At 48.3% G+C, this 23,227-nt stretch overlaps 1 protein-coding gene across 1 annotated transcript in view; it reads left to right on the top strand.

Moving 5' to 3' along the window:
- ndufc1 (NADH:ubiquinone oxidoreductase subunit C1) overlaps positions 1 to 22,864 on the top strand; it is a 38,328-nt gene extending 15,464 nt beyond the window's left edge. Inside the window, exons 3-4 of the mRNA XM_052061042.1 lie at positions 1,725 to 1,794; positions 22,767 to 22,864. Of these exons, the coding sequence (XP_051917002.1) occupies positions 1,725 to 1,784 (60 nt within the window). The 3' untranslated portion in view covers positions 1,785 to 1,794; positions 22,767 to 22,864. The remainder of the gene's footprint in view (positions 1 to 1,724; positions 1,795 to 22,766) is intronic.
- Positions 22,865 to 23,227: the final 363 nt, after the last annotated feature.

Below are 23,227 nucleotides of genomic sequence, written 5' to 3'. Positions count from 1 at the left end.
GTTTTCTTATAGAGTCGCTCAAGTTGGCGGTTTTTTGATTTCAATGATCGAAGAGCGGGTGTAAACCAGGGGGCAGATGTAGAGAATGAAGCAGTCCTGGTCTTCAGGGGGGCGAGAGAATTTAGAGTATTTGTGAGGCAGGAGTTGTAGTGGGCGGTGAGGTCATCCGGGTTTGAAAGGGCGTCTGGAGGCGGGGAACGGTCTATCATGGAGCAGAAGGTGTCAATGTTGATATTTTTGATATTACGAAAAGAAATGAGGCGGGAGGTTTTGATCGTAGAGAGACGGAGTACGGTGTTAAAAGTGAGGAGAAAATGATCGGTTTCAGGAAAAACATCAGCAGTGGGCTTGGAGGGGGAGAGGCCGGAGCAGCAAACCAAGTCCAATGTGTGGCCTTTGATGTGGGTGGGGAAGTCAGTGAGACAGTGTATCGCGAGACTCTCCAGGTAGGATGTGAAGTCTCTTGTGAGTGGCAGGTCGGGGTTGTCCATGTGAATTTTGAAATCTCCCAGAAAAATTAAATTTGGCGAGAGAGTGGATAAGTGTGTGATTAAACTGGAAAATTCATTGATGAAATCACTATGCGGCTTTGGGGGGCGGTAAACTGTGGCAATGATGGTTGGCGTGGGTCCAGGGAGTTTAAACACCATGCATTCAAAAGAGCTTGAAGCAGGAACGGAGACTGGTAAGACTTTCCACTTCTCGTGGTGGATTACCACGAGCCCTCCTCCACGGCCGTTGCCGCGGGGGTGGCAGATGTAAACAAAGCCGGGAGGAGTGGAGTCATTCAGAGCAGCGAACTCGTTTGTTTGTTGCCAGGTTTCTGTTAAAACGAGGAAGTCAAGTTTGCGTTCGGCGAGTACCGTATTTTCACGACTATAAGGCGCCATTAAAAGTCTTAAATTTTCTCAAATGGACAGGACGCCTTATGGTGCGGAGCGTCCTTAATATGCGCTGAGTTCCAAAATCTGACTGACGGCCGACACGCTGTTTATATAGAGAAAAGGCGGAAGTGACTGTGGCCAGGCATGCGGGAAAGAAGTCGGCCAATCAGGTAAGGGTGGGCGTGTATATATACATATATGGAGAGGGAGGGAGAGAGAGGGAGAGAGAGGACAGGCAAGCTAGTCCGCCAATGGTGAAGGGTGGGCGTGTAAGTGGACGCTAAAGGGACGCCTCAAGCAGGCACCAACACCTGTATAGAGTGTGGCAATGTGCATTGTTGCAAAACAACTCCGGTTTTGGTTTCTAAGAACCCCTGAAAATAAATTCGACAAAAAGACACGCCTACGAAGCTCAGTTCAAACTTAAAGCCACCGGTTATGCTTTTGGCATGCGTGCCCATCTCACAGCAGCGGTGAAAAAACAAGCCTGGCCACAGTCACTTCCGCCTTTTCTCTATATAAACAGCGTGTCGGCTGTCATTCAGATTTTGGAACTCGGCGCATACAAAGGACGCTCCGCACCATAAGGCGTCCTGTCCATTTTGGAGAAAATTTAAGACTTTTAATGGCGCCTTGTAGTCGTGAAAATACGGTGTATATATATAATATATATTAACTGATTTCGGTTAATTTGTCGGAAAATTATTTAATTATAATAATAATTTTCCGACCAATTAACTGAAATCAGTTGATTTTTCTGGAGCACCCCAGATTTCTCATGGCACACCAGTTGGAAAATCACTTTTCTAATGTATACAATTGTCTCTCCACCTTATGCAGCTCTTCAAGCAGCACAGCGGTGATGTACTTGAATACAAACTGAGGAACAACATCGATTAAGCCAGATCTGGTAATTATTTTTCTTACTTTTATTATTTTTTTTTTCATGAAAATGTGATATTCGAGTGGATAAAGTTGTTGGTGCCCATTTGTGAATGAAAGAAAAAGCCTGCAGTGTTCAGAGAAATAACATGAAACTTGTGTCAGTACTGAAACATTTAACAGTTGGACATGTGAATTTAAAAGTTATGAGAATGTTACACTAAGTTCATTCTGATGAGTATGTCGTGTTTTGTTGAACTATCTGTGCTGTATGTTACACATACAGTGAGTGCATTTGACAATGAAGCTTATCCAATCCAATTCATCCATCCATTTTCCGATCCGCTTATCCTCACAAGGGTCGCGGGGGGTGCTGGAGCCGAATCCTCCGGATTTTCCAATTTTCATAAAAATTCCTCCGTAAAATTTAGGAAAAAATGCCTAAAATGTATCCGGATATTAGTTGACAACATTGAACAAACATGCGTTTGAGTTCATTGTTTTGCTTTCACGAGCATAGCCATGTTGAGGTACTAACACCAGTAACAGTAAAGACATTTTCGCCTCTTTATAAACACACTTGCCAAACCCCAGTGGAACAAATGAAAGACGTCGTAGACAAGACAGTTTTAGTAAAAAATATCTATTTGGACAAAAAGGGAAACGCACAGATTAGCAGAAAAAGGTTTCCGTCCGACTTTGAGCGTCGTGTTGTCTCTGCTAGTTTAGCTTAGCTGTTGTCAAAGCTTCGTTGATTTGTGACTTCAGTTGCGTTGGCGTTGATTGGTTGAAACCAAAAGACGCGTGTGTGAGTACATGTTCGCGCTGACGCATGCACAGCAGAGAGCAGCGGTATCCACTCCTGAGGCGCGCTTCGCTCGAGTGGCGTCGCTACAACAGTAACACCCTCACCTCGCATTCTCATGGCCTCACCATATCTCGGAGATTTCGAAATTTTGGTGAGAACGAAGCCACAAAGGGTGTACATGTGCACACAAAAGGCAGATTAATCATTGAATGTCGAGTATTTGAATAGCGTTTTGTGTCAGCTAATTCATGCTTGCTCTGCCAGGTACGGCCGCAGCGCAATGTTCAAACAGGTAGACAGACAAGCTGACATATGTCAGACATTAGGAACACGTTCAAGTGGTCATGGCTTCAGGAAAAGGACTTGAACTGAGATTTTTTTGTCCGACTACATTAGAAAGGTTAACAAACCTGGTAAATCAGTTAAAATCATGTGTGTGTGTGTGTATATATATATTAGAGCTGTCAAACGATTAAAATATTTAATCTAATTAAAAACGCAACTGTCATAATTAACTCAAATAAACAAAAAAATGAATCGTGATTACTCACACATTTTTTATCGTTTCTGAATTTCCTTTGGCATTTTTTGTCCTATTTTTCCCCATTTTAATGCTCTCATCAACTTGGAATCATGAATCAGTTCTATGTGCCAAATGCAAATATTTACTGAAATAACAATTTCAATTTTCAATTTTACATGAACATTTTTCACTTGGAGCAGTTGTTGACACATAATCTCTCACACAATATTACTGTCCATCAACAACAGTGAAAAAAAACTATTTTGTCACAAAACAGCTGCTTTAACGGCTTTTTTAATGAAATCAAAACAGAGCAATATAACATTATAAGGTAAACTAGTACTCAGCCAATAGTGGATTTAAACCATGGTTGCATACTTCGTTTTTCTCAAGTTTGCTTTGAACACAGCAGTCTGTTTCTGTATGTTTGTTGGAGAATAATGAACCCCCAGACACCAGTGTTCGTTATGTGCCGCTGTATTCAAAACTGCCGGCCGTACAAACAAGCGCAAGCACTTCCGCCATGCTGCTGGGGCAAACCATTCTGAAAGAGGGGGGTTTCACTCCCCCTAACGCAGTCAGGCTATGTTGATTGTGTTGGTCCTTCTTGCGCGGAAGTCTCTCTACGGTTTTTGTGTCTACTTCATTTCGGATGACTACACTTGGTTCGATGACAACACTGGAGACGTTTAATTTTCACTAGGTCGCTACAACAGCAGCGCACTGTCACTGTCAGACAAACACAGAGAAGCTCCACCCGCTCTATTTATATGGACACGGAACGCTGTAACCTTCCACACAAAATAGTTCCAAACAAGTAACAATCGCGTCAGTGGCATACATCGTATACCTCTATGATACACAGAGAGAGAAGAACAGGTAACTTTGGTCTTGTCAGTGGAGCAATCTGGCAACTTTTTAAAAGTAAACTCTCCATTCATAAACTCCTTAAGTATGCGTTTTCGGTGTCTCACGCTGCCATGGCTGGCAAAACAGACATGTGTGTGGACTTCTCCAGCGCGCTTGTTGTTTTGTTTCTGGTGTATTTATAAAGCACCGTAACACATCCGCTTGTGACGTGTGCCGCGTTAATCTCGCGAGAAAAAATTTAATCCCGTTAAAATTAATTTAAATTAATGCCAATAAAAACGCGCTAAACTGACAGCTCTAATATATATTCAAATTATATTTTCAGGAATTTTCAGGAATGTCCGCTTTCATCTCTGCTTTGAGCAGTAGGCGCGGGATACCCTGAACCGGTTGCCAGCCAATCGTAGGGCACACACAGACGAACCATCTCCACTCACGCCTAGGACAATTTTGAGTGTTCAATCAGCCTGCCGAACATGTTTTTGGAATGTGGAAGGAAACCGGAGTACCCGGAGAAAACCCACGCAGGCCCGGGAGAGAACAAGCAAACTCCACACACGGAGGCTGGAATTGAACCCGGTACCTCTGCAATGTGATGTCCACGCGCTAACCACTGGACCACCGGGTTGCCTTTATTGAACAAATAAAACATTTGAAGTTGTTTCACTGTCAGTTAGTTTTACACTGCGTTTTACTGATGATTTTAATTTTTGCTCGGGTATCAGTTCCTATTTTTGTATTCTTTTAAATAGAGTTGTCAAATTAGCACGTTGTGATTAATTAATTACAGTCCTGTTTAGCGTGTTATGTTCTTTAAGCGTGTTCATTTAATATTATTAATCTCTGCCTTTATAGTTTCTGTAGATGGCTTGCCTTTTTCTAATAGCCCTTTTTATGTGTTGGCTTCCTGTGTTCGATTTGTTAAGGGTGAGGAAACAACTGTCAGTCACAGCCTGAAGTGTCTCAGTAAACAGTGCTCAAAGGAAAAAAAAGATTTACCAAGATCAAAATGACTCCACGCTGGGAAAAACTTTTTTGAACGATCCATATTTTCGCAAAACTCCAGCCAACAAATCCACAACATGTTAAGACAGGTTGTGTCCTTATAAACGCACTTTGGCACAGCACATTCAAACGATTCAGTTCCTGTGTTGGTCACGTGATTCTTTCTTAAAGCAATACACGCACTGATGGGGTTTCACTCTTGAGCTCTCGGCATTGTGCTGATGCACCAGTGTCGCTTGTCCCATCACTGCTTGACAGCACTACTTTTAAAGTTACCCTAAATAACTGACCAACCAGCTGCTGCTTGTTGCAAACAAAGTTCTTTGCAAATATATCCTCAGCCATTGTCAATCTTCACATGATATAAAACTATGGAATGCCAAGTCTGTGCTTTTGCGACCAACTGAAAATGTAACAGTAAAAGTAGTTCTTGAAACCATCATTCGACTGTTCATACTTTTCCACACTGAACTGTGAATGTCTACATGATTGGATTGGATAAACTTTATTGTCAAATGTACTGTATGTGTGCCATATAGCACAGATGAAATTTCTTCCCTCTCAACATAAAACAAGAGGAGCCGCTGCGGGTGTCCGCGCCGCTATCAAAAGAAAAGTTAACAAAAAATGACAAAATTATAAAAAACAACACATGAGACACAGATAATCGTGCACTCTTAACCACTTCCCTGCATACACTTTGTTGTCTGAAGCAGTTATGGATGAAACAGGAGCAAATGAAAGTGTCCTTTTCACCAGTGGATCAAAGACGTCATGATGCAATGTGCACACGTCTGCGAGTGATGGCGGGATGAAGCCCTGTGAATGTATCGAGTCTTTTGGGCCAATTTCTTCACCAAAAGGCTGATCAATCGAAGCCCCATTTAATAGCTCATTTAGTAGTGTTGACATCTGCTGGTCATTTTATGTAACGCAGGTGTTATGTGGTTAACAGCCAACAAACCAGTAAATCTGTCAGTGATGTGATCCTCGAGTCGGTACTTGGCCTCGAGGACCGAAAGGCGGTGTTTGGTCCTCGGCCTTGGCCTCGGAGTCAAGTCCTTGGTCCTTGGCCTTGGCCTCGGAGTCAAGTCCTTGGCCTTGGCCTCGGTTTGCCGGTCCTCGGACACAACGAGGGATTAGAACAGGGGTCCCCAAACTACGGCCCGCGGGCACATTTGACCCCGACCTCTAATCCTCCTGTTTTCCTCGGGTCAAAATGACCTGTCACTGTGTTAAAAACGCCCCAAAACCCCCTGTCAGGTTGGTCCAATTTTACAAAATTTTATGAGACTAGACCATCATTTCTCCCACATCAGGAGCCGTGATGGCTCTTCTCATGTTTCAAGAGAAATGTGCATCATATGAACGTAATCTAAAAAACATAGGAACATAATCGGAACATTCTGGCAATTAGCAGCATAACAGAAGCATTTATAAAACAAATAAGATAATTGAAACCCACAGACAGGTAACATTTACAAATCATCCAAATCAAGGCCTTCACTGTATACTTACACATTCTACCTCCTCCCCGAAAGTTAACAACGTCCCACACACGTCCACTGACGACCACTCAACACAAACAAAAAATTGTGTTTACGACTTACAACCATCTAAGCATCTCGTGACCTTCCGGTCCTTTTCAATCTGAACACACGGTGACCTCCTCATTCGTAGCATCACTGTGTCAAACCTCACCTGCCTGTGCCTTTCTTTATTCTCAACATACTCAACTTCCATCATCAACTTACGTCTCACCATCAATATTTTCACTTGCCTTTCACCCACTATAAGTATCCAAAACTCTCTGTGTCACCACAACCATACTCAACCATTTTATTTCTTTATCTGATTTACACATACTTCATGTAGCGGCGGTTGAAATACTGAAGCTGAAGTGGCGTTAGGAATTATAATAAAAACAGTTACAATTACAAGTAATTATAATAGATGCCATACAAACCTTCTACACTGCAAAAGCCAGAAAACAAAACAAACAAGACTCCATGAGTCGCGCCAAGAGTCACGCTTATCTACACACCCACACGCAAAGACTAATCCAACACATATTCGCAGACACAACCCTACAGACAAACCAAAATATTCACCTTGCTACAGCTCTCAACCTAGTTAAGCATATCCAAACATTTAATTTTGTCATCCGCGAGAAGACTTCACCCCATCCAAATATGCATCCCACCATCCATCCATCATCTACCGCTTATCCGGGGCCGGGTCCCGGGGGCAACAGCTTTAGCAGGGAAGCCCAGACTTCCCTCTCCCTAGCTACTTCTTCCAGCTCTCCCCGGGGGATCCCGAGTCATTCCCAGGCAAGCTGGGTGACATAGTCTCTCCAGCGTGTCCTGGGTCTTCCTCTGGGTCTCCTCCCGGTGGGACATGACTGGAACACCTCACCAGGGAGGCGTTCAGAAGGCATCCGAATCAGATGCCCAAGCCACCTCATCTGGCTCCTCTCGATGTGGAGGAGAAGCGGCTGGACTCTGAGCCCCTCCCGGATGACCGAGCTTCTCACCTTATCTCTAAGTGAGAGCCCGGACACCCTGCGGAGAAACCTCATTTCAGCCGCTTGTATCCGGGATCTCGTTCTTTCGGTCACGACCCATAGCTCGTGACCATAGGTGAGGGTTGGGACGTAGATCGACCGGTAAATTGAGAGCTTCGCCCTTTGGCTCAGCTCCTTCTTCACCACGACAGACCGATACAACGTCCGCATCACAGCAGACGCTGCACCGATCCGCCTGTCGATCTCCCGCTCCCTCCTACCCCCACTCGTGAACAAGACCCCAAGATACTTGAACTCCTCCACTTGGGGTAAGATCTCCTCCCCGACCCGAAGGGGGCACTCCACCCTTTTCCGACTGAGGACCATGGTTTCAGATTTGGAGGTGCTGATTTTCATCCCAACCGCTTCACACTCGGCTGCGAAACGCTCCAGTGGGAGTTGGAGAGCCCAGTTTGAAGGAGCCAACAGCACCACATCATCTGCAAAAAGCAGGGATGCAATACCGAGGCCCCCAAAACGGACCCCCTCAACGCTTCGGCTGCGCCTAGAAATTCTGTCCATAAAGGTTATGAACAGAATCGGCGACAAAGGGCAGCCTTGGCGGAGTCCTACCCCCACTGGAAACGATTCCGACTTGCTGCCGGCAATGCGAACCAAACTCTGACATCGGTGGTATAGTGACCGAACAGCCCGTATCAGGGGGTTCGGTACCCCATACCCACGAAGCAGCCCCCACAGAACTCCCCGAGGGACACGGTCAAACGCCTTCTCCAAGTTCACAAAACACATGTAGACTGGTTGGGCGAATTCCCACATACCCTCAAGGACCCTGCTAAGGGTGTAGAGCTGGTCCACTGTTCCACGGCCGGGACGAAAACCACACTGCTCCTCCTCAATCTGAGGCTCGACTTCCTCTACAACACCCCTGAATAGACCTTACCAGGGAGGCTGAGGAGTGTGATCCCTCTGTAGTTGGAACACACCCTCCGGTCCCCCTTTTTAAAAAGAGGGACTACCACCCCGGTCTGGCAATCCAGAGGCACTCTCCCTGTTGACCACGCGATGTTGCAGAGGCGTGTCAACCAGGACAGCCCCACAACATCCAGAGCCTTGAGGAACTCCGGGCGGATCTCATCCACCTGGGGCCTTGCCACCGAGGAGCTTTTTAACCACATTGGTGACTTCAACAACAGAGATAGGAGAGCCCACCTCAGAGTCCCCAGGCTCTGCTTCCTCCAAGGAAGGCGTGTTGGTGGAGTTGAGGAGGTCTTCGAAGTACTCTGCCCACCGGTTCACAACGTCCCGAGTCGAAGTCAGCAGCGCCCCATCCCCACTGTACACAGTATTAGTGGTGCACTGCTTCCCCCTCCTGAGACGTCGGATGGTGGACCAGAATTTCCTCGAAGCCGTCCGGAAGTCGGCTTCCATGGCCTCACCGAACTCTGTCCACGCTCGGGTTTTTGCCTCGGCGACCACCGAAGCCGCGGTCCGCTTGGCCAGTCGATACCCGTCAGCTGCCTCTGGGGTCCCACAGGCCATAAAGGCTCGATAGGACTCCTTCTTCAGCTTGACGGCATCCCTTACTGCTGGTGTCCACCAGCGAGTACGGGGGTTGCCGCCACGACAGGCACCAACCACCTTACGGCCACAACTCCGATTGGCCGCCTCAACAATAGAGGCACGGAACATGGTCCACTCGAACTCAATGTCCCCCGCCTCCCCCGGAACATGGGAAAAGCTCTGTCGGAGGTGGGAGTTGAAACTCCTTCTGACAGGGGATTCCGCCAGACGCTCCCAACAAACTCTCACTATACGTTTGGGTGTGCCAGGACTGACCGGCATCTTCCCCCACCATCGGAGCCTACTCACCACCAGGTCGTGATCAGTTGACAGCTCCGCCCCTCTCTTCACCCGAGTGTCCAGAACATGCGGCCGCAAATCCGATGATACAACTACAAAGTCGATCATCGAACTGCGGCCTAGGGTGTCCTGGTGCCAAGTGCACATATGGACACCCTTATGTTTGAACAAGGTGTTCGTTATGGACAATCCGTGACGAGCGCAGAAGTCCAATAACAAAACACCACTCGGGTTCTGATCGGGGGGGCCGTTCCTCCCAATCACGCCCCTCCAGGTCTCACTGTCATTGCCCACGTGAGCATTGAAGTCCCCCCCAGCAGAACAAGCCCCAGCAGGAGTACTCTCCAGCACACCCTCCAAGGAGTCCAAGAAGGGTGGGTATGCTGAGCTGCTGTTTGGTGCATATGCACAAACAACAGACAGGACCCGTCCACCCACCCGAAGGCAGAGGGAGGCTACCCTCTCGTCTATCGGTGTGAACCCCAATGTACAGTCACTGAGCCGGGGGGCAATAAGTATGCAGACACCTGCTCTGCGCCTCTCACCGTGAGCAACTCTAGAGTGGAGTCCAGAGTGGAGTCCAAACCCTCTCGAGAGAACTGGTACCAGAACCCAGGCTGTGTGTGGAGGCAAGTCCGACTATATCCAGTCGGAAATTCTCTGCCTCACACACCAGCTCGGGCTCCTTCCCTGCCAGAGAGGTGACATTCCATGCCCCAAGAGCTAGCTTCTGCAGCCGAGGATCGGACCGCCAGGGTCCCCGCCTTTGGCTGTCGCCCAGCTCACATTGCACCCGACCCCATCCAAATAACGATACAGTATACACCATCAATTTACTGTCAAGCAAGCCACCATCCAAACTTGTTGCACCTCAGCTACATTTAGATTATACGATTTTCGCAGATCCTCCATTTCCTGGACGAATTGTACCACATCAATTTTATGTAATGTAATGCCATCTACGGCTTTTTTTACATATTCTTGTGTCCATGTTCTATATACAAGAATGACAGGCGACTCATCTCTTATGTCTGGATTTGCAACTTCAATAATGGGGAAAGCGTCTCGTACCTCGCTCCCGGATGAGTCAACCTTCGTCGCAACAGGGGAAAAATCACTACCCCATTTTTTGAAAATTCCACTCCCAAATCTCCTTTTCCCCTGGTCGCCATCGGATGGGCTTAGGGGATGGTGGAAAAGGAGGAAATGTCGGAAGAGTCGGATATAATGATGGTGTAACAACAGTATTTGTGGATACCATCTCCAACGCATTTTCTCTTCCTTCTTTCTGCTCCAATGCAATCTCTCCTTCTACTTTCTGTTTTCCCCGTCGGTATACCTACCGGACCCGATTCATCATCTTCTTTCCTGTGAAACATAACGTCTCCCTCATTCTTTTCAAACTCACTTACACAATCCCCTCTTTCCACTTTCTCTAAACCCCTCTTTACTTTCACTTTCCGCCTCTTTTCAGCCAAGGAAACCCAGAAATCAATGTCTCCAAACCCATCCTTATCCATTTTTGTTTTGTCATTCTTGCACATTGATCTAATATTATCCTGCAGGCGCATCGTTTGTGTATTCAGCTGTCCAGCGGATTTGTATTTTTCTATCCACGTATCCAAATGTTTTATCTTCGAAGGACATTGTCTCTCTACGAATCTCCAGTCCTTACATGTTAACTTCTTTTTGGGATCACCTCTCTCCACGGTCTTACTATTTTGCACCCCCATTGTGAACTTGGGGGTGGAACTTTGAGAATTTTTGAGAGTCAGCGATTTACCTAGGGTAACTAGGCTGACGTTTTCCTTGAACAGGGTGGCAATTTCTCCGAGTGAGGTAATTTCCAATCTTCTAACACCAAGGTGGCGGGAAATTCTTGCATCTGCTTCCTTAGACAGTTGCCACAACAAATGTCCTGTTCAGATGAGGTAGCGAACCTCCACTCACACAGTTACACAGTCATTCATTTATGCGCATTTAATTTGCTTTTATCCGACTACCTTAACCAGAGGTAACGCACTATATACACGTTATTTATACCCGGAGTTTAATACACATTATTTACACACGGAGTTTAAGCACGTGCAGGACACCGTCCCCCTCACCAGTTTATGAGACTTGCCGGTCTGTATGCCTGACAGGGACTAATATGGCTCAGGGCTTTGCGGCTTAAAAAGACCACGTCCTTTTTTGCCGGCGCGCAAACACTCAATCAACGTTGAAAGAGTCCCTTCTCAACAAACCCCTCTCAGGCTCAAATAGGTTCTCGAACCAGGTGTAGTCTAGGTATTCGGATGTCGCAAACTGCAACACCTGTCCTGAGAGGGTTTCAATTAAAAACAGGTTTAAAGACCACCCCGACCTCCGTCTTTACAAACCCGGCGCGCAAACACTCACCTAGAGTGTTGATGCGGAGTTTAAGTACGTACAGGACACCGCCGCCCTACTTACCACCAAGAGTAGTCCTCTCTCCTCTGGGATTCGCTTCAACCCTCAGCCCCCAGACGAGGAGCCGAAACCCAGTCCCAGAAAGGGTGTCTTTGCCGTGGCCACGGTCTTCCTGGCCGTCGACTCGGCGTCTGGAGGCGGCAGGTATGTTGCGATCCCGGACGAGCCCCCAAAAATGTCCATTCTGGTACCAGGAGGGAACGAGGAGAAGCGTTCGGTTTCGGTTCTCGGCACGTAACCCTAACGATCTCCTCCATCACCTCCTCATTTATTGGGAAAGCTACTACATAGGTGTGTCCAACCTAAAGGGTGGGGGCTGTTAAACACACACTGAACTTGTTTGACTATGTGTGTGTATGTGAGTGCAATTTACGTACATGTGTGCAAATGTCACATAAACATCACGTTGCAGCTGGTGTTGATGTCTCCATTCACTGTTCACCCTTGCTCACTGTTTAGTCTTAACAGTTATCCCTTCCCAACCATTTCCTCGGAAAGGTGGTTGCGACCCTAACCTTTCACACAGTACAGCAAGCAAAAGTGATCATATACTGAAGAATATATAATGATTATAGATGTGAGTAAATAATAAAGGATATATCTTTATTGAAAGCATAAGCGTTCTTCATTGCAGGCAAAACCAACTAATGATTGCAAGCATAAGCGTTCTTCTTTGCAAGCAAAATCAAACTATCATGACGGGCAGAAGCATTCTTCTTTGCGAGCATAAATTGACGATCGAATAATACGCGAATGTATGATTACTAAAAAAATAATAAATCCAACACCCCCCTAAATGATCATTTTTTTAACTTGGAATTTTATGACTTTTCCTAGATTGTCTCCAACTGCAGAAAAATTGAAATGTTGTTTTTATTCACATTTCCATGGAAGCTGTACAAAAAAAAGTACAGAGGTAGTCTTCGGGGCAAAATGACCCATGACGCAAATAGGGTTGAAATCAAAGTCACAAAGTTATTTACACACCATAGAATGTTTCAGTGTTTTAGTTGTGTCTCAGATTAATTTGTAGAACACGTGAACAAGACAGTAGCAGACATAAACAAGACAAGATAGGTGGCGTTCTCGTAGATGGCAGAACTTTTTATCAGAAGTTATTGTTTCCTGACTTTTTTCTGTAAAGAACCTGGAAAGGGTTATTTGGTTACGTGTTTCTTTCTGGGAAACAATAATTTTTTTAAGCTCCCCTACGATCGTTGATGTTACAAACTGACACCGGCTCCCCATCAGAGAAGGGAAAAGTTATGTGGCCCTCACTGGAAAAAGTTTGGGGACCCCTGGATTAGAGCCTCTAATCCTTCGTCCACTGGTATTAAGTGGGCCAGAGGACCGGAAAAATCAAAGAAATCAAACAAAATCCATCCACGGAAACCCACATTGATAACTTTATCTGGTGCTTTAAGAGGGGCGGTTGATAATCAAGAATTCCGAAACTCAAAAGTATAATGTCTCAAGGGTCAATGTTTGAAAACTATGCTTTAACAATGAGCATTACATCAGCAGCTGTGTACTGCGGGTTTATTCCAAAAAATAAATGGATCAAAAACTGGTGTACTCATGTGGCATCATCAGAGTATTTTTTTTTCCAATCTGACACTGCAAAGATTAATTAATGGTAATCATTAATACAGGTAAGTATTGATGTGGCTTGACATCCACTTCCCAAGACGATGCATGTGTAATCTACGATCAATTTGACGAAAGAATCTAACGCACGTTATCATGAGTTCTATCAACAGTTAACATTAGCATTACTACACCTTGTGACAAATGTTTTATTCATAAAGTTACCATGCTACAACCAGTAAATTATAGAATAACCAATACTGTTTCATAATATTCACAGCGATTAGCCTACAAATCTAATGAACAATTTGCTTCGTAATCGTGCCTCGCGTCGTATATCGCTCGCGTTCTGTGCATACGTCACAGGTGAGTTTAGTGATACGCCCTTTGGACGATTCATACGAAAAATCAGACAAACATTCCCAATTTTTAAATATCGTAATTAGTAGACCTTGGTGAGTTTTATTCGCTGCCATCTCAAACTTTCATCCGCGCGATTCCTCAGTTTGCGGACTAAAATAACAACCCGCATGCACACATAACATCATCTGTTGTGCCCCCCCGCCCCCAAACACTGAAAACAAAAAACCAAAGTAAATTAGAAGAAAGACACTTGCACACCACATCACATCACAAACACACATACAGGCGCAGTGAAATCGCGTGGATCACACAGTCAATTCAAGTGCGGTGACTTTTATAATTAAACTATTTTTCGGTACTGTGAAAATGATGCCACGGAAACGACACGCTACCGGTAACGATTGTTACTGTGAAATCCTCAGGCTTGCCGTAGTTTTGTTTGTTTGTCTGTTTTGCCTGAGAAATTTCCTTGCGTCCCAAAAACGCACATTGTTTGGAACTGTGCGTCCTGTTGGAAAATGCGTCTAGAACGCGGGACGTAGAGGTAACGAGATGGCTGAATCTCTAACCATTCTCTGAGTACTACTATTATTACCACTACCACTAATACTACATTAATTTAATACCTTCAACTTCACAATAATAATAATAAATAATTAAACCAACCAAGATTTTAAACTATGTATTATCAATATTCATTATTCCAAACATGAGAAAGCATTCCCCTATCTTCTCTATATATATATCGCGCGTCGTCCCGCACGCGGTCTGTCCTTCCATCTGTCCCTTTTCAAAACGTACCTACTTCACCGCGCCGCTGCGCGCCGCCACTGCGCCGCTCAGGCAGTGGCTCACTACGATCGCGCGGGCATCTTAGCGAAAAAATGTTGTCTACCCACAAGCATTGCAATAAAATTGTTAGTTATTTAGTAGAGCTAAACATCTCTTTATTTTCGCGATAAGCAATGAAGATGAACAAAAAGTTGAACCAAGCAACAACACTTTTGTGGGCCGAAGGCCCACCTTACCAGCCTTCCGCAGGAACTAGCTGATGAGCCGCCCGGAGGGCGGCGAACCAGCTAGTCAAACATAACTGGAATCGAGCACAAGGACTCCAAATCCCAACGGCCGAACCCGGAAGTGAAGCAAATTACTTGGTTCAGACAACCATTGTAGTGCAACCGCACAAACGTGATGACTGTGCATAAATAACTAAATGAAATACACCACTGTGACAGAAGGGCTTACACGTGATTTAAACTGCCGATCGCGAACGCAACAAACCGTGATTGAAATTAACTGTGCCGCTCTTTACACGTTGCGCTGTCACCCGTCAGTGGAAGACCCACCCCTTTTAAAGCGACAGAGTTAATCCATCAATATGGGTTTCCTTCGATGGAATTTATTCGATTCCTTCGTGACTTTTGCGGTCCTTATGCAAGGGATTCGAGCCTCTAATCCCTCATTGTGTTCGAGGACCGGCAATTCGAGGCCAAGGACCAAGGACTTGACTCCCGAGGCCAAGGACCAAGGAGCGCCCCTCACAAAGCCCCTTATGAAAAATAAAATCGATGTTACTCAGTTTCCCTTGCCGGGACACGGGTCACTGGGGCCCCTCTCTGGAGCCAGGCCTGGAGGTGGGGCTTGTTGGCGAGCGCCTGGTGGGCGGGCCTACACCCACGTTGCCTCTTCGGGCTCTCAGCCCGAAGAGGCAACGTAGGTCCCCCTTCTCATGGTCTCACCACCCGTGGGAGGGGTCAAAGGGGTCGGGTGCAATGCGAGCTGGGCGGCAGCCAAAGGCGGGGACCCTGGCGGTCCGATCCTCAGCTGCAGAAGCTAGCTCTTGGGACATGGAATGTCACCTCTCTGGCAGGGAAGGAGCCCGAGCTGGTGTGTGAGGCAGAGAAGTTCCGACTTGGTAAAGTCAGACTTGCCTCCAAACACATCCTGGGTTCTGGTACCAGTCCTCTCGAGAGGGGTTGCACTCTCTTCCACTCTGGAGTTGCTCACGATGAGAGACGCAGAGCAGGTGTGGGCATGCTCATTGCCCCCCGGCTCAGTGCCTCCCTCCGCCTGCGGGTGGGGTGGCGGGTCCTGACTGTTGTTTGTGCATATGCACCAAACAGCAGCTCAGCATACCCACCCTTCTTGGACTCCTTGGAGGGTGTGCTGGAGAGTACTCCTGCTGGGGACTCCCTTGTTCTACTGGGGGACTTCAATGCTCACGTGGGCAATGACAGTGAGGCCTGGAGGGGCATGATTGGGAGGAACGGCCCCCCCGATCAGAACTCGAGTGGTGTTTTGTTATTGGACTTCTGTGCTCGTCACGGACTGTTCATAACAAACACCTTGTTCAAACATAAGTGTGTCCATATGTGCACTTGGCACCAGGACACCCTAGGCCGTAGTTCGATGATCGACCTTGCGGTTGTATCATCGGATTTGCGGCCGCATGTTTTGGACACTCGGGTGAAGAGAGGGGCGGAGCTGTCAACTGATCACCACCTGGTGGTGAGTAGGCTCCGATGGTGGGGGACGATGCCAGTCCGTCCTGGCAGACCCAAACGTATTGTGAGGGTTTGTTGGGACCCTCTGGTGGAATCCCCTGTCAGAAGGAGTTTCAACTCACACCTCCGACAGAGCTTTTCCCATGTTCCCAAGGGAGACGGGGGACATTGAGTCCGAGTGGACCATGTTCCGTGCCTCTATTTTTGACACGGCCAATCTGAGTTGTGGCCGTAAGGTGGTTGGTGCCTGTCGTGGCGGCAACCCTCGTACTCGCTGGTGGACACCAGCAGTAAGGGATGCCGTCAAACTGAAGAAGGAGTCCTATCGGGCCTTAATGCCCTGTGGGACCCCAGAGGCAGCTTACGGGTATCGACTGGCCAAGCGGAACGCGGTTTCGGTGGTCGCCGAGGCAAAAACCCGGGCGTGGGAAGAGTTCGGTGAGACCATGGAAGCCGACTTCCGGACGGCTTCGAGGAAATTCGGGTCCACCCTCCGACGTCTCAGGACTGGGAAGCAGTGCACCACTAACATTGTGTACAGTGGGGATGGGGCGCTGCTGACTTAGACTCGGGATGTTGTGAACCGGTGGGCAGAGTAGTTCGAAGACCTCCTCAACCCCACCAACACGTTTTTCTTGGAGGAAGCAAAGTCTGAGGACCCTGAGGTGGGCTCTTCTATCTCTGTTGTTGAAGTCACCGATGTGGTTAAAAAGCTCCTCGGTGGCAAGGCCTCGGGGGTGGATGAGATCCGCCCGCAGTTCCTCAAGGCTCTGGATGTTGTGGAGCTGTCCTGGTTGACAAGCCTCTGCAACATCGCGTGGTCAATGGGGAGAGTGCCTCTGGATTGGCAGACCGGGGTGGTAGTCCCTCTTTTTAAAAGGGGGGACCGGAGGGTGTGTTCCAACTACAGAGGGATCACACTCCTCAGCCTCCCTGGTAAGGTCTATTCAGGGGTGCTGGAAAGGAGGGTCCGTCAGGAAGTCGAGCCTCAGATTGAAGAGGAGCAGTGTGGTTTTAGTCCCGGCCGTGGAACGATGGACCAGCTCTAGACCCTTAGCAGTGTCCTCGAGAGTATGTGAGAATTCACCCAACCAGTCTACATGTGTTCTGTGGACTTGGAGAAGGGGTTGACCGTGTCTCTCGGGGAGTTCTGTGGGGGGGGGGGGGTGCTTCGTGGGTGTGGGGTACCGAACCCCCTGATACGGGCTGTTCGGTCACTATACCACCGATGTCAGAGTTTGGTTCGCATTGCCGGTAGTAAGTCGGAATTGTTTCCAGTGAGGTAGGACTCCGCAAAGGCTGCCCTTTGTCGCCGATTCTGTTCATAACCTCTATGGACAGAATTTCTAGGCGCAGCCGAAGCGTTGAGGGGGTCCGTTTTGGGGGCCTCAGTATTGCATCCCTGCTTTTTGCAGATGATGTGGTACTGTTGGCTCCTTCAAACAGGGCTCTCCAACTCTCACTGGAGCATTTCACAGCCGAGTGTGAAGCGGTTGGGATGAAAATCAGCACCTCCAAATCTGAAACCATGGTCCTCAGTCGGAAAAGGGTTGGAGTGCCCCCTCCGGATCGGAGGGGAGATCTTGCCCCAAGTGGAGGAGTTTAAGTATCTTGGGGTCTTGTTCACGAGTGAGTGCAGGAGGACGCGAGGGATCGACAGGCGGATCGGTGCAGCGTCTGCTGTGATGCGTATACAAGCGGCCGAAATGAGTTTTCTCTGCAGGGTGTCCGGGCTCTCCGTTAGAGATAAGGTGAGAAGCTCGGACATCCGGGAGGGGCTCAGAGCTCGGACATCCGGGAGGGGCTCAGAGTCGAGCCGCTTCTCCTCCATATCGAGAGGAGCCAGATGAGGTGGCTTGGGCATCTGATTCGGATGCCTCCTGAGCGCCTCCCCGGTGAGGTGTTCCGGTCATGCCCCACCGGGAGGAGACCCCGAGGAAGACCCAGGACACGCTGGAGGCCAAGGACCGGCTCGAGGAACACATCTCTGATGTATATGTTGTTGTTTGTATTATTATCATATGCAATTGAATAAGCAGACCCTTTCAGAATTTGAAATTTGGGACTCACTCAATCGATAATGACACTCGTACTTTTCTGATCAGCGTGTCCCTGGGACTCGCTGCCGGTAAACTGTAAAATTGTCACTGAGAGATTACCGCTTTTTCTACAGTCAGTGATTGACTTATATGCAAAGTCATTTCTCAACTTGTGTTCCGTGCCATGTCATGCCTGTTGAGTGTTGATTTGCTTCATATTAAGAAACCACTGCACTAAAACATTAATTCATAAATGTATACCATATGATTTTATTTTTTTCTCAGTATAAATAACACGTACCCTGACTGTTCTACTCTTCGAATAAAAACACTTCATTCAAGCGTTGGGGAGTGCAAAGGGTTATGATGGAGGGGTGTTGCAAATCATGAAGACCTGCCAAGTGGTATGATAGCATTGTTTTATACATGTCCTCGGCTAGGCCTCGGTTTCAAAATCAGTCCATGGTCCTTGGCCTTGGCCTCGGAGGCAAGTCTTTGGCCTTGGCCTTGCCCTCGGGTTGCCGGTCCTTGGACACAACACTGAAATCTGTGCACAAAATAATGGAAGTTTTGTCCATTAAATATTGTTCATATTGTAAAGAGCGACGGCCCGGCGAAGTGAAGTACTCGAAGAGCTGTGGTACACTGCTTTATTTTAGCAAACATACGATCATTTATATACCAGCAAAGCGGACCTTAGCGTAAACAAACGTCCAGCCCACCCGGGGGCTGTGATTGGTTGGTAGCGAGCGGCAGCGGGGGCCGCCGATTGGCTGATCAGTCTCAAGGCGCGAAATTCAAATGTCAGAGTTCTCAGAGGGCATTTGTGGTTGCTACAAATACTCCCCTGTTAGAAAGTCCTTGGCAGGCTGAGTCCGAGAGTCCGTATTAGGATGGTAATGAAAGTTCATGGTTGGGCGTGCAGGCGGTCGGGCGGGCGGACGGCGCGTCCGGCTCGAGTGATGGTCAGCGGCGCGGGTTCGTCGTCGTCGTGGTGGTCGGTACGGATCTTGAACGGCGTTCCTTCCAGCAGGTGGCGGAAAAGTCGCACAGCCAGGTATACGGCGAGAAGTTCGCGGTCGAACGTACTGTATCGGGTTTCAGGTTGGCGTAACTTCTGACTGAAGAATCCCAGAGGCTGCGGGATACCGTTGATGACCTGCTCCACCACACCTCCTACAGCAACGTTACTTGCATCGGTCGTCAGTTGAAGCGGAGCCGCCGGCTTCGGGAATGTCAATGTCGCGGCTTTGGCGAGGGCGGCTTTTGTAGCTTCGAACGATTTGCTCTGGGCGGGGGTCCATTTCAGGTGTTTCGGGTTGCCGCTGAGCGCATCGTATAGCGGGGCCATGACGTGGGCGAGGCAGGAAACGATGGTAATAGTTCACCATCCCAGTGAACTCTTGGAGAGTCTTGATCGTTTTCGGTGTAGGGAACTTGCGGATGGCGTCGACTTTAGCGGGCAGGGGGCGGACTCCGGAAACGTCGATTTCGTAACCGAGGAATTCGCCGAAAACGCACTTGTCTCGTCGTACTACCAAGCCGTTGTCACGGAGCAGTTGGAGGACGTTTCGGACGTGTTCTGCCTCCGTCTTCGAATGGATGAGTATGTCGTCGACGTAACATACACAGTACGACAGTTCGCCGAGGATGCTGTCCATGAGGCGTTGAAAGGTGGCGCCGGAGTTGCGAAGACCGAACGTTGAGTAGTAGAAGACGTAGGTGCCGAACGGCGTGATGATCGCTGTTTTGGGGACGTCGGGCTCGTGGACGGGAACTTGAAAATAACAAGAGGTCCAGTTTCATGAAGTATCTGGCGCCGTCCAACTCGTTGGTGATGTCCGCGATGTTGGGTAGGGGATAGTGATCCGGTTCCGTCTTCACGTTCAGCAGGCGGTAGTCTCCACACGGCCGCCATGAACCGTCAGTCTTTTTTACCATGTGCAGCGGTGACGCCCATGGACTGGATGCTTTCTTGCAGAGTCCCATCCTTTCCATTTCGGCGAAAGCTTGTTTGGCGGCCTTGAGTTTGTCGGGCGAGAGGCGTCGAAACTTGGAATATACGGGTGGTCCTTTTGTCTCAATATCGTGGAAGATTCCGTGCTTCGCTGCTTTTCCCGGCGTCTGGTGAAGTTCGGGTTTGAAGACGTCGGCGTACTCGGTTAGTAGGTGCTCGTATGGGTTGTCGGTTGTGATTGTACAGGCGTTGACGTGTTCTTGGACCCGGGCGACGAGGTCGGTGGACTGGAACGATTGGAGATTCAGCATTCTTCAGTTGCCGACATTGACCAGTAGGTTATGGTGCCCGAGGAAATCGGCTCCGAGCAGTGGTGTCTTCACGTCAGCGACAATGAAGTCCCAGGCGTATCGGCGGTTGGCGATCTTGATGTGGATGCGGCGGCATCCATACGTGGCGATGGGCGTACCATTGGCGGCCACGAGTTTGACTTGGCATGGCTGGTTGTGACGTCGGTTTTGGTCCGTGGCGGGGTAGATGGAGCGGCATGCTCCGGTGTCGACCAGGAATTCGCGATTGGAGATGGTATCGGTGACGTAGAACCTCTGGTTCGGGTTGGCGATCGTACAAACGTAACTGTGATAAGGGCGCCACGCCGCCGGCGGGTGGCCGGCGCGTTTTTTGAGAACTTGCAGTTTGGGAGGCAGTTTCTCGCGTCTCTGCCGAACTTGTTATGGTAGCTGCAAATACCAGACGGTAGCATGTAGCCGCGGGACCACTGGTTCTGGGGCGGAGCTTGACGGCGATCTTGCGGCGGGCCTGGACGGTGGCGTACGGCATTGATGTCTGCGGCCTCACTGGGCGGGGCTTGTGCGCTGCAGGCGGCGGCGATCGGCGTCGACTTCTCGGCGGCTCTGGTCGCGGTAATCAGGTCATCGGCTTTGGCGACTAGTGCGGACATCGACAGCGTATCGGCGTCGTGGAGGGCGACGCGAACTGAGGACGGAATGGACTGTAGCCATAGTTCGCGCAATAGGTCGACTTTGCGAGGCTGGCCTGTAGACGGATCGGTGCCGGGTAGACGGGCGAGTGACTGCATCTCGTTCCACAAACTGAGAGCTGTGCGGTCGCCTAGATCCTGACTGGGCATGGCGAGCAGTCGTTTGGCGCGGGCGCTGACGGTAAGAGTATACTTTTTCAGCAGGTGATCTTTCAACGAGTCGTACGTGATTTCGTCGTCTTGCTGGTCCAACCATGCCGAAACTTGCTGGAAAACGCCGTCGGGGATGGCTTCTAAGACGTAGTCCGCTTTTGTTCTCGGATCTGTGACTTTCCGGAGGCGGAATTGTACTTCGGCCCGGCGAAACCAGGAAACGGGTTCCTGAGTGCTGAAAGGCGGCAGTTTCACCGAGACGGCGTGGATTGTGAGGTTGTTGTCGGATGGCGTCTGCGGTTCCGACCGGGTCGGGAGCAGGCCGTTGGAAAGCGGTGGAGTTGTCGACATCTTGAGTCTCGAAGGTTGCGTGTTGAGAACGGCGAAGGGTCACCAGTTGTAAAGAGCGACGGCCCGGCGAAGTGAAGTACTCGAAGAGCTGTGGTACACTGCTTTATTTTAGCAAACATACGATCATTTATATACCAGCAAAGCGGACCTTAGCGTAAACAAACGTCCAGCCCACCCGCGGGCTGTGATTGGTTGGTAGCGAGCGGCAGCGGGGGCCGCCGATTGGCTGATCAGTCTCACGGCGCGAAATTCAAATGTCAGAGTTCTCAGAGGGCATTTGTGGTTGCTACCTTATATTTGTCAATTGTATATTCAGTTACTTGATGTGCTTGTGTAACTGGGACACACATTGGTTGGATAGAGGGAAGGGTGTGTTTTATAGATTTTTGTTAAGGAATAAAATCATTTTGACTGCGTTCAGTCGATTCCTTTTTTTGGATATGATTTCCCCTGCCTTTGAGGAAACCCTCTCGCAGTGTTGGGAGATATCTGTTCGAAATGCTCCCAAACGAGTGAAGTCCTTCAATTTTTGGGTGGCTCCGCCTCCATTCTCAAGCAGTCGAAGTAGCGCAGCAATGATCCAAGACTCACGTCAGACGGTCATGCGAGGGACTCTACCTCGGTTTTCCGCGCCCATTTTATGGAGCGCGAATGACAATGTGACTCAGTCACGTGATCGCTGAAAACGGGGCCTCGTTTACTTTCGGTCACGTGATATGAGGAAAAAACGAGACGGGCCACGATACGCGCTCCATTTAACCACGCCCCCTTTGTGCGGGGCATGACTCGCGACTCCAGTTCCATTTGTTCCATTTGTTGCTTTTAAGCTAACAAGAAGCTGTAGCATCCATTCACGAAAAAGAAAATGTTTTTCATTGGGTCATATTTTATGACTAATTTATGCATGAATCCAGATAATTCCACAATGTTAAGATACTCTGTCATGTATGTGTGTGTATAATTAATGATGAGCAAATAAAATCTGATTTGTTTTTCTAGTGCTGGGGGTCACCATGGACTTCAGGACCTGTTTTTGTCTTCGTGAGTTTTCACAGTGAATTCTGCAATAAATAATTATTTGTCATGTGAAATAAAAATGAATTGGGCTCTTATTCTTCTATATCGCACTGGACTCCCTCAATAGAGTATCAAATAGCTGCGGCTCAGGTTCTGACTAAGACAAAGAGATCAGAACACAGAACTGCAGGTCTTGTCTTTACACTGGCTCCTAGTCAGCTATGGAATAGACTTGAAAGGTGTGCAACTGGTCAGGGGAGGAGAAAAAGCTGATTTTATTCATCGCTTTTAAAATGCCAGTTTTAACGCATTAGAACTGACAAGCCACGTATTGAGTAATTCAACATACTCTTGACATACTTTTTTTCATGCATTTCAGACATTTTTATTCAAATGTAGAACATCCATCAATTTCCGGAACCGCTTATTCCTCACAAGGGTTG

This window comes from Hippocampus zosterae, chromosome 1 (assembly GCF_025434085.1).
Source record: "Hippocampus zosterae strain Florida chromosome 1, ASM2543408v3, whole genome shotgun sequence".
Taxonomy (NCBI): Eukaryota; Metazoa; Chordata; class Actinopteri; order Syngnathiformes; family Syngnathidae; genus Hippocampus; species Hippocampus zosterae.
The sequence above is the reverse complement of the archived record's forward strand: the minus strand, read 5'-3'. Positions and strand labels throughout refer to the sequence as shown.